The sequence below is a fragment of the Trichogramma pretiosum genome, unplaced genomic scaffold, assembly GCF_000599845.2.
Source record: "Trichogramma pretiosum strain Unisexual culture from Peru unplaced genomic scaffold, Tpre_2.0 scaffold172, whole genome shotgun sequence".
Lineage (NCBI taxonomy): Eukaryota > Metazoa > Arthropoda > Insecta > Hymenoptera > Trichogrammatidae > Trichogramma > Trichogramma pretiosum.
The window spans coordinates 41,291-56,006 of record NW_019640868.1 but is presented as its reverse complement, the minus strand read 5'-3'; the positions used below and the strand labels follow the sequence as shown (position 1 = coordinate 56,006).

The 14,716-nt window shown below is 35.4% G+C and overlaps 1 protein-coding gene across 1 annotated transcript; it reads left to right on the top strand.

Moving 5' to 3' along the window:
- Positions 1-8,213: 8,213 nt before the first annotated feature.
- On the top strand, positions 8,214-9,703 carry LOC111693276. The gene is made up of 3 exons (XM_023457621.1): positions 8,214-8,291; positions 8,395-8,607; positions 9,376-9,703. Exons 1-3 carry the CDS (start codon positions 8,265-8,267, stop codon positions 9,604-9,606), a joined length of 471 nt encoding a protein of 156 aa, XP_023313389.1. The 5' UTR covers positions 8,214-8,264; the 3' UTR covers positions 9,607-9,703.
- The last annotated feature ends 5,013 nt before the right edge of the window (positions 9,704-14,716 follow it).

Below are 14,716 nucleotides of genomic sequence, written 5' to 3'. Positions count from 1 at the left end.
CGAAGCGGTACTTCCGCCTCGGACGCTCCTGTGAGAGCAAGCGAGATAGCGCGTTTCGTCTTGGTCGTGTGTGACCAAATCGCGCGTCTGCTAGCGCGAGCAGAGCGAAGGCGTCGACCGTATTTTGAAGAAACGAGCCGATTGCGCGCATTGCAAGTACGTGGCACTTGACTGGGACTCGCGTCGGACTAGCGTTGTAATCCGCGCGTTTTTCCCTTGGACTCGCATATGACCAACTATGTCCGAGGCATGATACGATGGTAGCGAGGAAATGAGATACGAGATAGCGAGACGAAGCGCGAATGAAGTCATGGTTGTATTGATGAGAGTTGAGAGTTGAATTAAATAAAGAAACGAGTCTTTGTGTGCAAAAGTACATTTTGCCTAGTTTTTTCGCGAACCCTTCTCACTTATTTTCAGCTTGGACTGCCGACGCTCGCGGCGCACTTGGTGGCGGCTCGACCCCTTCTGAGGTAAGACTCAAAGATAGGTCACAATGTTAAATGAATATTACTAATTTAAGCATTGTAAATAATCCAAAATTTAGGGGAGAGTGCCTCCAGAACGAGCACCTGCAGCAAGTAACAATAACGAACTGCGCTAATCTCCGACTCTGTTTATTGAGCAAAGCTCTCATCAATAATTATACGATAAATAATCTAAAAATAATTAACATGTTTGCGACTGATTTTCATGAAGGTTCGGTGCAGCTCTTTGAGCAACTGTTCAGCGATCGAAACGCGCTCGAGCGGATCACTGTAAAGTTTGAGAAGCCAAATGTTAGATTACTTAATCCTGATTTCAATCCACAAATACACATGGCACCTAAAATTAAGTACTTAGATCTAAGCAACGCTGTGTTTGTTGATTCCATTATCGATCAAATCATACCGCGCATACCAAATGTTACGATTCTAAAACTAGAGAACATACAGCTCAACGATAATGTGGATTTCTCGCGATTGAACAATTTACGTTTTTTAACAATTAAATTTAGTGTAAACAAACCGCAGATCTTAGACAGATTGCCTCAAAGTCTCGTTTCCTTAACTTTAAGCTACGCCAAAGCAGATCCACGACAGTTTAATTTTGAGACAATTAGAAAATTAATAGATAAAAAAATACAAGTCTGCTGTCGGGGTTTTAATATAATCGAACCAAAATAGATGCTAGAACTGTATAAAAAGGCCCTTTGTTCCACAGTACGTGCGGCGAAAATTATTTTGTAAGGAAGATTACTGTCAAATCCTCCACTTAAACACCGTTGTGTTCAGCTTAAAATGTAATATATAATGTAAGCTTCCATATAATACGCAAAATTATTTTTTTATTGTAATTCATTAAGATATTCTACTTTTATACATTATAGTTAATAAGAATAAGATTACTGTTGTTAAAAAAAAAAAAAAAACAAAGATTTACAATATCCTTCCTTCACTCATAATGATAATTCAACAAATGTAATGTTTTTTTTCGTTTTTGTTTAAAAATAAAAAAAAAGAAGTAAGGGAGGAGTACTGTGGCGACTGCCACTCACCGACGCGCACTTTAACGCCACGCACGCAAGCGCTTCGCCTTCGTAAGCGACGCCTGTCGCCTCGCACGCTGCGTCGTGCTACTCACTCTCGCTCCGACTGTTGAGCTGTACGTCTCGTGAGCAATAAACGACTCTCTGCCTCTTAACCTCAATTTGTGTCAGTGTCTCTGTCTCTCTCTCTCTTTCTGGGTACGTAGCTACACACACGTTTCACGCTTGCTCCTCTGTAAAGCTATTTTTCTGCTGCTTTCTGCCCTCGTGGCGCTTTTGGTTACAGGTCTTGCACGCTCAATATTGCAAGGTTTCGGATGCATCCAATGTTTTGTTGCATCTTTAAACTTACAATTAATACTTCATCAGTTTTCCAACGGCCTCGACATTGGAGGTTAGTTTTTCAGAAACCCCAAAAATCCGAAGAAATCTCAAGAGCGCAGTCGCTGAATATTCGCAAGTGTCCAGTGCTGCCAAAGTGTCTTGTTTACATTTGAGTTGTCTTCTGCTTCTTCGTCTTTGTTTTTTGTGTTGGCCTTGGGGTTGTCTTCTGCTGGTGTTTGGAATTGTGCTTATTTCTGTTTCATCATGTCTCAGTTGGACACGTCACACCCTGCAATTTTTCAGGCCGAAATCGAACGCGTCCTAAAATACGTCGACATGACAAATGACAAAATGCTTGAAAAGACGTTCGAACTGAAGAATCGTCTTATGAACAAGGTTGAAGGCTTGTGTACATCGGTCAAAGAACTCGAGCTTCGCGTTTCTGAACAAGAGGCCAAGTCATCCGCTTCATCTGTATCGCCAATCAAGGAAGATTTAGAGAATGTAAAAATCTCTACTGAAAAATGCTCGGAATTTATAGGCAGAATTCCTAGCATCAGTGCACCCTACTCAGCGACCGACCAGTGCGAGTTGCTATTGTCTGGCGTGCTATCTGGCCTAGAGCTTTCTGATAACCAGGTCCTTAAAAAGACCTTTTCTGCCATAGGCATGGAACACCACGAGCGGTTCATAACGAGGACTCGAAGTTGGAAACCGCAGAATTCACGCTCTGTCAAAGAACACACTCGTGCCATCGTTCTCCAGTGCTCTTCACCAATTGTGCGAGATGGTCTAATGTCTCAGTCCCATAAGCTGGCAAAATTTGAAAACAAGACTCTGTTTGATACCGGCGGCGAATCTCGGCTCTCTTTGAGTTCTCTGTGGCCCAAAACCGTCTATCAGTTGTTTCTTGAAACAAAATCGCTATCTCATCGTCTCCATTACGCCAGCCCAATCGTCCGAAATTTGACTGTTTTAATGCGCAAATCACCTCAGTCGGAGTTTATTCCAATACGTACTAAAGAAGATCTGAACTTGATGGCTTCGAGACTATGACTCTGTCTACGTACCCAGCGGTCTCTTTCATGCAGTTCTCTGCTTTCAATTGTTTTCAATTTCGCTAAATATTTGCAATTTGTTTTCATTCGGTCTTAATCTAACTTCTTTCTTGTGCTATCTTATAATTTTGAATATTGTTATTGATCATTGCTTTATAATTGCATCGATTCTACATCATATTATATTGACTCTTGTAAATTGCCATCGGGCCCCATGTGGTTATACCTCAGGGCCCCAATAAATATATTAATCAATCAATCAATCTCTACCCCTTTACCTTCACGCGGGTACGAAGCAACCCCTTCTGATTCAACAATTAGCCGTCAACCTGGCGACGACTAACGCTTCACGTACTTTCTATATTTTCCACAAACAGCTCGATATCTTGAAAATTGACGGAGATATGAGTGAAAATCTTGTTTCATAACCTCAAAATAAAGGCGCTTGACCTCTCATATCTTACTGACTACTTGATGAAATCAGACGAAACTCAGCTTAAAAGATTCTATTTTTCCCATCTATATCTTGAAAATTGATATTAATTGATTCTTGTGAGTGTAGTTCTCGCTTCTGCCGCCGATGGCAAGTGGCCCAATAGCTCTGTCGGCGCGATCTTGTGAGTGTGGTTCTCGCATTTGACTTTATCATGGGAGTGTTGTGCTCCCTGTTTATCGCCAGCCTTGTGACTCCTCGCCTCGGGCTCCTACTTATGGTTATCCTCTTCGTTTCCAGCTTGCACAGTGATCGAGGTTTTTTACCGCTTTGGAGGCTGATGACGTTGCCCGGGTCTTCTTTTAGAGTGGTACCCGCCCCACCTCAGGCACGGGCTTGACCACACCAGGTGAAAAAAATCTGCTTGAAAATTCGCCCAGTGGGGATCGAACCCACGCCCTACGTGTCTGGCCGCCCGCGAGCGCCGCTAATCACGCGAAAACCACGTTTTTTCTTCTTTCTCTCGCTATATCTCGCTAAAAACGCCTCTCTGAAAAATGTCTATATCGATAAGAATTTTCCTAATCTTTCGATCTAGACTATTTGAAAAAATCTTAAAAATGAAGTTTTTGAGATAATCGACTTTAAAGTTTTCCCAGCGATTTTCCCGGGTAAAGCGGAAAATTTCGGAAAATCTGACCGAACTATCGGAAAGCTGACGCAATTTTCTATCGAAATCATGTGTTTGTTTTTTTCTCTAGGTCCATTTTAGTACATTTACAGCGATTTACAAATTAAGTGATTTGACTTAATTCTGCCGCGCTGCGCGGCACTGGGAGAGTTGACGTGAAATTCCACATACATGTATATGGGTCAGATTCAGAATTTTTCAAATAAACCTGCGGACAAGGTTCACGGATTTTCCTGAAATTTTGGTATATTATAGTACATGATAAAAAGTGCCAAAACCAAAATTTTGGACCCCCTCCCCTCTCCTACCCCCCTCCTCCCCTATAAACGTCCATTTTCTATCTATATTTTTTCTGAAGGCCTAAAGCTATTAAAAAATCTGAAAAAATTCATGAAAGTACCTTTTAACAATCCAAACAATCTTGAATTTGTTCAGATTTTTCGAGTGCTTCAGGCCTTCAGAAAAAATCATTGAAAATTTGAATTATTTTATTTTCGGTGAAATGGTTCGATATACCAGACCGGAGTATTTCTTTCTTAATTCTGACATCAAAAAACGATTTCTCAAATTTTTTCAGATTTTTTAATTGAAGGCGATGCACAGTGGTCTGAAAAGTTAAAAAAGTGATCAAAATTATTTTTAAGCTGGAAAATTAAGTTTAAAATGTCATTGCAGGTTTTTTGTAAAGGTTTTGCATTATATTTTGAGAATCCGTTTCCCTCGATGGGTTTGAAGAGTGGTACATAAGTCTAGTCATCATCCGAAAGATGAAATTCGAATTGCATTTAAAGTCACAATAACCTAAGTCATCGAATAACTTTGCACTTACTTCAAGTAATCATATTCCTCATTCTGAAGGAATTTTAATCGCATAAAAACTTAATTTGACTCATTTTGGCCGAAGATCATGCAATACTTTTGAAAAAAAGTCCCCCATATGTGAAAAAAATCAGGCAATTTTCGTTCTATTCTAAAAATAATGAAATTAGACATTTTAACTATTAAACCATACTATTAACTATACATTTTTATTATTAAACTAGCTTTTAATATAGCGTTTCAATGATTATTACGAACTTTACAAGATGACAAAAAAAGCTGCAGATAAGTAAGTCTTTTATAAATACTACGTGACTTAATGATTTATGTATTATTTATTTATTAGGTATTATTTATGTATTAAGATATTTCTTATTTCTCAACCATCCCATTGGACATCTTAAATCACTCGTATATCATCAGATATTATACCCAAAATATTAAAAAGCCCAAATAGACAGGTGCAACCTGTACAAAATTTCGTAAAAACCCGAATTCAATTAATTCATTTAAAATTAATTTAACTTGTACTTTAAACTTATTTTAAACTTATTTTGATTTTCCAATCATGATTATTTTATTTTAAATTGATTCATGCTTAAACTTGATTTAAATCGTTCGTGCTTCGAATCAAATGTCATATTTCCATTTCATCTCAATGATTCATGCTCCAGGTAATAAAAATTGCCTAGAGTGAACTCCTCCAGTAAATTGTTTTTTATTTGGGTTTTCTTGAATCATGAAAGAAATAAATAAAGTTTAGTTCGCAAATCAATTAGATTCGCGAAATAAAATATATATAAATGAAAAATCGAATTGATTCGGGGATGAAAATAAGTTTAATTGATAAATTTAAAAAATCAACAAATCTTCAAAAAATCAATGGGATTAAATAAAATAAAATTTAAAAAATCAACAAATCTTCAAAAAATCAATCGGATTTAATTTTTCACAACTGTACCACTACTTTGTTGAAGCAAAATATCGTGATTTGTACATTGTACATCCAACATTATACACTATTATCAATATACCGATTTTTAAACATTTTCTTATTAATGAGTTGATGTGCACTGTAAGTGAAGTCACAATGAAAAAGAAAAACTGTACTTGTTTACGAACTGTGAACACGAAGAAAAAATGTGAGCGTAGCATACAACGTAAAATCAAAACATCATTTATACCATCAATACATACTACGCTCAAATTTTTTCTTTGTCTTGTTTGTTTACATGCGTTCGGGCATATGAGGATGCGTGTTGCGAAAAACTGAAGTTCATAGTTCGTCAACAAAGTACAGTGCTTGGATCCATTGTGATTTTACTCTCAGACAGAGCACAACTACTCACTGATTAAAATATTCATATACGGTGTGCTGAAAATTGTTTATCATGTTGAGTTTGAAATGTGCAAATCGCGATATTGTGATTCTTTATAATAGTGTTAAATCTTATAAGCGCGTTGAAAAAATCAAATTCATTTCAAACAAGCTATTGAGTGACAATAACTATGTTGGCTGTGATATGAGAGTGAATGAACGATTACAGCAAGCTGTTTCTAATGCAATCGGTAATTATGTGTTGAAATTACAAACATTGCCAAAAAATAAAAAAAGTTTTGTTCACTTTGAACAAAAATTTTATAGCTGGTTAGATAAGGATTTTAAGTTTGAATTTGACTGCAGTTCTCTTCCGGAAACGTCTGCGAAAAACCCAGGTAAGTTTGCATTTTTGTTTGTGGTTACTCAGTGAATGGTTTTGCCGATGAAATTTGCGATTCTAATTTATTAGATTTTGAATTTTGCGTTATTTATTTAGGCGAAAATTCTTACACAAAATCTTAGAGATTTTTGAGTCTCGTGTGCGAAAATTATACTTTTCTAGACATCTCTTTGATTATTTGGAGTTTCGCATAAGAAAATGAAAAATTTTATGTACGAATTTTCTCCTGAATAGCCAAGCTCTCGTTGAGACGTAGACAAATTCTAGTAATAAAAACTCTCGTGTACTTTTTCGTTCGAGTCATTCTTCTACTAAGCTGGGAATTATTTCAATATTTGCCTATAATTTTCTATTCTTTTTGAGTTCATGAAATGATCGTTTTTCTACATAGTTGGTCGACCACCAGTTACGTATGATAATGCTTCCGCATCTACTAAGAGAAGAAAGTCATTAGCTCTAAGTAATAATATCAGTCGTGAACAAGCTGTTGATGTTTTAACAAAAATATTTAGACATCAAAACGATTCTCGTGGAGTAGAAATTGTGAAATCAATCCCTAATAATTTAGAACAAATTGATGGAAACGACGAGAATAATAACGGGAGGCCACTTTTCGTTGAAGAAGCTTTGTCCCTGATAGTTAATAGCAATCTTACTAAGGAAGCGTACAATTCAATTAGATCTATGTCATTAAAATCTGGACACAAATTATTTCCTTCGTATGAACAGGTAATGTTAATTTTATAGAATTTTCATGCATGTATTAACAAGAAAGTCAAGCAAAGATAAATACTTATGGGAGTAGTTCGTTGGAAAAATATTTATTTACTTTTCATGAGCACACTTCAGTACCAAAGCATATCAAAAGAACCTGTGTAAAATTTTTAATTAATTCTCTCTTTTTTTAATTAAACTAAATCAATTTTCACTTTCAAGTACTTGCAGCAGAATTTGTTCCTTGTCTTCTCATTTTATAACGGGCTCCCAGTTTCGCTATGCGAAAAAAAAATTTGCCAGAAAAGTTGTAACAAATATTTTACAACGTTAACCAAAATTGAGCGCATCTTCAGATCCACCATTAAAAATAAGAGCTTCCGATTTTTAAAAATATATATCTGTCACATTTTTTAACGTCAAGTAATACAGTCTCGAACAGAGTCATTTTGCTACGCTTTGAGCTGAAATCTGTTGAACAATAAAAGATTGGAACTGAATAATTTCAATGCAGGTATTGGCTGGTAAAAAAGCGGCATATCCAGAAGGAATTTCAATTTCTGAAACCAAATGTCAGGTCTCCCTACAAAATTTATTGGATCACACTATTTCTAGACTGCTCAAGCATTTAGATTTTAAATTTGAAGAGATGCCTGGTGCGCATTTACAGTTATTGGCTAAATATGGGTTTGATGGTACAAATGCTCCATGTTACAAACAAGGAGCTGTTGACAGTGCAGCTTTTTGTACCAATATTTTTGGCGTGTCTATGGTGCCTCTTAGTTTAATTAACGTGGATACTCAGGAAACTGTATGGACTAACAAATCTCCGTGCTCGACTCGATCTTGTCGAATACTGGAGATTTCGTTCGAAAAAGAAACGAGCTCCTTATGCAAAAACACAGCGACCTATTATAGACAACAAATAGAAAATCTACAAGACATAGAAATTTCTGGTTGTACTATCAGCACAAAAATGTTTCTGACCATGGTTGATGGCAAGGTTAGTTTTTGATATTATCAATTACTATAATTTCAAGTGTTAAATTTGCAACTTAATTATTAATAATATATTTTTTTATCAAAATTTTATGATGATTTTGCAGGTGTTATGTGCTTTAACAAAAACTTCCAGCCAATCTTGTTGGGTCTGTGAAGCTACACCTTCACAATTTAAAGATATCGATGCCGTTCTTCGTCGCCCAGTAAAAGAAGAGTCACTGAAGTATGGTTTTCCAGTTCTCCACGCTAAGATTCGTTTCATGGAATGTGTTTTACACGTTGCATATCGCCTAGTGTTTAAAGAACCCCACTGGAGAGTGAGTAATGAATATTTAATATGCATACTCCAACGAAATTTTTTTTCAGATTAAGCACATAATAATGTTGTGATCTGGGATAAAAAGTATAAGAAAATATACGATTGCTAACGATTTCGAACATGTCATACGTTGTTCTGCACTTTTTACTTTATATCACAGTTTATTTCATTTTTTTACCGTTACAAAATTAATCAATTTTGTAATAATCAATTAATAACTTTGAATGCTTAGCTTTTTACTCATGAGTTTGTCGTATCGAACGCAGTAAGTAATTATGGTGAAAAAGAGAAAAGATTAAAATTTTATGCATTACGTTTAATTGTAAGTGTGCAGAATAGTGTCCGTTTACTCACTTCAAAGCAACAGAGAGAATTGTGACATCATCACAGACTGTACTGTACAGACATGTACTCAGGAGTACAGAAGTGACTGAATTTGGTTTATATACATATCTTTCATACATCAGTTTTTATTTATTCATAAAAATTAATAAATTATAAACAATTTATAACAACAATTATTCACTGCAATCGATGCGATTATGTGTGGGCTTGAAAAAAATATGAAAATAATGTAAAGAAGTTTTTAAAAATTTAATGCACTGACTGTTCGAAATCGATAGTAATTTTACTTCTTTTACGTGATATTACATTTTGTAATTTAATATGATAGTTTTGAATTTCATTTTCAATCTTTCTTGTAAGTTTTTTTCGTCGGGATAGATAAAAATTATACTTTTTTATATGCATCAAAGTATTTTTTAAGGTTGAGCAAAAAAATCAGGGCATAATGAACGAACATAAAAAATATATTCAAGATGGGCTTTTTGGAACGCTAAATGTGAAAGTCGATCATCCCACTCCGGGATCGGGGAATACCAATAATGGTAATACCGCTAGAAAGTTTTTTGAAAATATCACGAAAGTAGCTGAAGTGACAGGTAAATTCATACACTATAATAAGGGTTGTAAAAAGTTCAATTTAAAAAATCTATAAATTCCAAATAATTGTGATCTGTGAATTACAATTATTTAAGTTCACAAATCAATAAAATTTTTTGATTAAATTGATTTTAATTCACAAATCAAATTGATTTGAAAATTATACTAGATTTAATTCAAATTTCATGTCTCCAGTTTCTCTGAGTTGTTCATACTCCGAGTAGTAACAATGGCCAAAAGTGAACTTCTACAGTGCATTATTCTGCAGTTCTCCAGTTCATATGCAGATTCACATGGATTATAGTCCTTTGAGACCTAAAGAGACCAAAAGAACTATTACGTACACGAGAAGTTGACTTCAAATTTAAATTGATTTGTGAACTAAAATAATTTTAATTCAAAAATCTAATTGATTCGTGCATTTTACTGAATTTGAATGAAAAATTGATTTAAACTTTTACAACTCTGACTATGACTAATGAATAGAAACATTTTAATGATTTACGATAAAATTGTGATTTTTTTCTCACGACAGGTTTTAATGAAGAGCTGCTTCAACGTTTCAAAACAATTTTAGCGGTCATTTCTGTTAAGCGTGCGATCAACATTGAATCGTTCCAAAATTATTGTCTGGATACAGCTAAATTATTCATAAAAACGTATAATTGGTATAAAATGCCTTCATCTGTGCATGTTATACTTATTCATGGTTACAGAATAATAGCCGAACTGCCTTTGCCGATCGCTTACTTTTCAGAGGAGGCTCAAGAATCCAATCATAAAATAATAAAGAGATATAAAGAACAATTTACCAGAAAAACTTCTAGGTATGTAAATTTTTAGTATGACTAGTTTTTAATTTGAAATAACATTGTTATATGGTCAACCATCCAGTGAATAAATGGTTTTAAAAAATGTGACATAAATCGCATCCAAAAAACCACAATAATAAAAGGTTAAACATAAATTAAACTACATATTTTTAAACTACTATCCATTACATGATTAATATTACTTTTTAGTTATTGAATGCCCTGAAGTAATGAATGTATGCTGCTAAACCAGTAAAAGAACGTGTGATATAGTCAATTATATAATTGCATATGATGTAATCATCCATAAAATAACCGGGTTACATTGAGAATTTATAATAACTTTTAAGTAGTTATAACTTTAAGTAGTTATTACTTGTAGTTATTTAACTCATTAATGATTGTAAAAATATTTCAAAAACAGTCAATTCTTGTCGCTTAGATTCAATTTCATAACCTCTGCAATCAAGAAATCGTTACATGTTTCTATCACTGAGTAAAACATTGATTAAGCTTTTTTTACTCAGTGATTAAATAATTGTGTGCACTAGCGAGTAATATAAATAGATTTATTGATAAAAAAATGGTTTTAATTGAAATGAAACTGTTGATGTTGAATGTTTTGTAACCCAAGAAAACAAGAATAGTTGTTGCAATTATCCCAAAACTCATCAATTAATTAATTTAACAATTAATATACTTGTCATTCAATTACTAGTGGTCGTTGATTTACTGGTTAGTTGACTCTATTTCTAAAAAACTAACATAAGTTCATGCAAATTTTATGAGACTTGATAACTCATTTGTATTTTAACATTTCAGAATTAATACCAACACGGACTTATTTAATAGATTGTTACTGGTGTCAGACCCGATTATATCCTCTTTTAGAAATGTGAAAAAAAGAACCTCTCAATTGACAACAGATATGGAAAGTTTGCTCTTAAATACAAACATTGATATTATTGAGGATGAAGATTCAGCAGATAATAATTTAGATTTTGTATTTGAAAATTTAGAAAATTAAACACACACACACACTCTATTATGTATATATAATATAAATAATATATAATAATATGAACATACATCCTTGAATTTTCCCAGTACTCTTAATTTTAATCTTCCTTCCTAAACATGATGTAATTTGACTCTTTCTATTATTTAGTTAGTTTACTGCAAAAAGTTCATAATAATCATTGAAACACTAGTTGAAAAGCTGGTTTAATAATAAAAATGTCTCATTTCATTATTTTTAGAATAGAACGAAAATTGCCTGATTTTTTTCACATATGGGGGACTTTTTTTCAAAAGTATTGCATGATCTTCGGCCAAAATGAGTCAAATTAAGTTTTTATGCGATTAAAATTCCTTCAGAATGAGGAATATGATTACTTGAAGTAAGTGCAAAGTTATTCGATGACTTAGGTTATTGTGACTTTAAATGCAATTCGAATTTCATCTTTCGGATGATGACTAGACTTATGTACCACTCTTCAAACCCATCGAGGGAAACGGATTCTCAAAATATAATGCAAAACCTTTACAAAAAACCTGCAATGACATTTTAAACTTAATTTTCCAGCTTAAAAATAATTTTGATCACTTTTTTAACTTTTCAGACCACTGTGCGATGGGCTCCCCGATATCTTGTATGTATGCGGACCTCGTGCTCGCTGACTTGGAATCGAGATATTGGAATAGACTTGAGAAAGAGTTTGGGATTGTACCGCTGTTTTCCTATAGATATGTCGACGATGGTTTCGCGTGTGTTAATGTGGAGCACGTGAATACGATTCTCGATGTTTTTAACAGCCATAACGCACATATAAAATTCACTCATGAAATAGAAACCAACAAATCCTTGAACTTTCTTGATATTACTTTCACAAGGACTGAATCACATATTGTTACCAACTGGTACAGAAAGGAGATTGCCTCACAAAGAACTATTAACTTCAAATCCAACCATCCTGTCAAACTCAAGATTAATAACATCTATAATTTAGTTGATAGAGCTATCTTACTCTCGGACAACAAGCGCCATAGACGGAATATCCGGATCGTTCACAATATCCTCCGGCAAAATAATTACCCGTTGCGTTTCTGCCAAAAATACATTGACAAAAGATTACATCACATTTTTCATAAACCATCGGTTGCACATGACGACAGGGCGCTTGATATTGACGTCAATAGAGCTACCTTATGTGTCCCACAGATTCACAACCTAGTGAATTTCACGTCTTTACTGTTAAAAAATCATCATGTTAAACTTTTGCCGACAATTTGTAACAAAATTGACAATATTATCAGACTAGGTAAAGACAAAACAGCAGCTCTAGATCAAGTCAATTCTGTTTACAAGTTCGATTGTAAATCGTGTGATGCCACTTACATCGGGCAGACTAAGAGAGCTCTTGAAAAGCGCATCATTGAACATAGAAAAAACAAGAATTCAAAGTCGGTCGTTTACGCACACGCGCTGGAGAATAAGCATGAATTTGACTTTGAGGGTGTAAAAATATTACATACTGAAAATAATCTTCACAAAAGATTAATAGCTGAGATGATCTTCATTAAAAAACATAAAACGTCGATCAACAAGCAAGAGGACACAAGGGGACTTAGCTCGATGTATAGAAATATATTGAATAATTTAAAATTGTAATCATATTACTGTCACTGTCTTCCTTGCTTTGTGTTCGATAGGTTTTATTATTATTGTCCGGATTGTATAACTTTCGCTCCTATTTACCTAATGTATTAGTTTTACTCGCTATTCCATCGCAATAAGGTGTGTAACTGAATATTTCTGTTTGATCTTAAAATAATTTTTATATATTGATTTGTCATTTATTATTAATATCATAATTTTCTAAACAGCCTGATGAGGTCGTTAAAAATACGACGAAACGTTGCTAATAAATGACTTCGGCAGTCTTTGCCGAAAAACGGAAATATAATGTGTTTTTTAACTCATTTTATTTTCCCATACTGCCTAAACGGATCATTTGGCGAATGCTAAAAAATCCCTAATTTAAATCATAAGTAAGTGGCAGCATTGCGAATGCGATGAGACATTTTTCCAATACTACCGGCCATAGATCAGACATTTTTCCAATCTGATTCCTGACCACCAGTTTGGTTTCAGACACAGACACACGACGGTGGAACAGGTAAACAGAATAACGAGAATGATCCGTGACTCGTTCGAGTCCAAAAAATACGTCTCCGCTGTCTTTTTGAATGTCGCCCAGGCTTTTGACAGAGTCTGGCATGAGGGGCTGCTATATAAAATCAAAAAAATCCTTCCGGATCAGCATTACAGGCTCATCAAATCCTACCTCTATCAGAGAACCTTCAGAGTGAAAGTAAACCACGAAATCACTGAGCTATTCAACATCAACGCCGGCGTGCCTCAAGGCAGTATACTCGCGCCTACCCTATATTTGTTGTTTACAGCAGACCTACCTTCTGCCACAGGTGTTCTCACAGCCACTTATGCAGATGATACCGCCCTCCTAGCGGCCCACTCGGAGACTTCAATGGCCTCCCAAAAAATCCAAAACCACCTTGAAATGTCCAAGAGTGGCTTAGCAAATGGCGTGTTAACGCAGATAAATCTGCACACGTCACTTTCACCCTCAGAAGAGAGACTTGCCTTCAGGTGTTTCTCTATGGTAGCCCGATCCCGGTGAGCGACCAGGTAAAATACCTGGGGCTGCACCTTGACCGCCGCCTGACGTGGAAGGCGCATATATGGTCAAAAAGGAAGCAACTGGGCCTCAAGCTGCGCTCGCTGTATTGGCTGATTGGCCGCAACTCAGCCCTTTCTCTGGAAAACAAGGTGCTGATATACAAGGCAATACTGAAGCCGATTTGGACGTACGGTTGTCAGCTCTGGGGCAGGGCGGCAAGCTCAAATATTCAAATTATCGAGCGATTTCAGGCCAAGGTGCTTCGATGTTTGGTGGACGCACCTTGGTATGTGCCAAACGAGGTGATTCGGGGAGACCTCAGGATCCCGACGACACTAGAGGAGATCGACGAGTGTCGCAAAAAACACGGGTGTAGGCTGGAAATACACTCCAACCGTCTGGCGTCGATGTTGGCCCGACCTCCCACACGGTCGAGACTCAAGAAAGCACAAAGGCTGTAAATCAGCAAAACTCGGTCCAGCCATTATAGGACAAACCCACAAATAAATTTCGCTAAAAACTGTCCGGTGCACAGTGGCGCACCCTACAGACTCACCTATCCACTCAATGTACGCTAAATGTATTTAATTATTGTCCTGTACAGACAGATTTTAAATAAAAAGATTACAGTTAAAAAAAAAATAAAAAATAA

Bases quoted from the DNA above. Each gene is read 5' to 3' on its own strand.
- LOC111693276 (XM_023457621.1), top strand. From the start codon at position 8,265: ATGTTTCTGACCATGGTTGATGGCAAG. The intron at 8,292-8,394 runs GTTAGTTTTTGA...ATGATTTTGCAG, and splicing joins TGACCATGGTTGATGGCAAG to GTGTTATGTGCTTTAACAAA. The intron at 8,608-9,375 runs GTGAGTAATGAA...GTATTTTTTAAG, and splicing joins TTAAAGAACCCCACTGGAGA to GTTGAGCAAAAAAATCAGGG.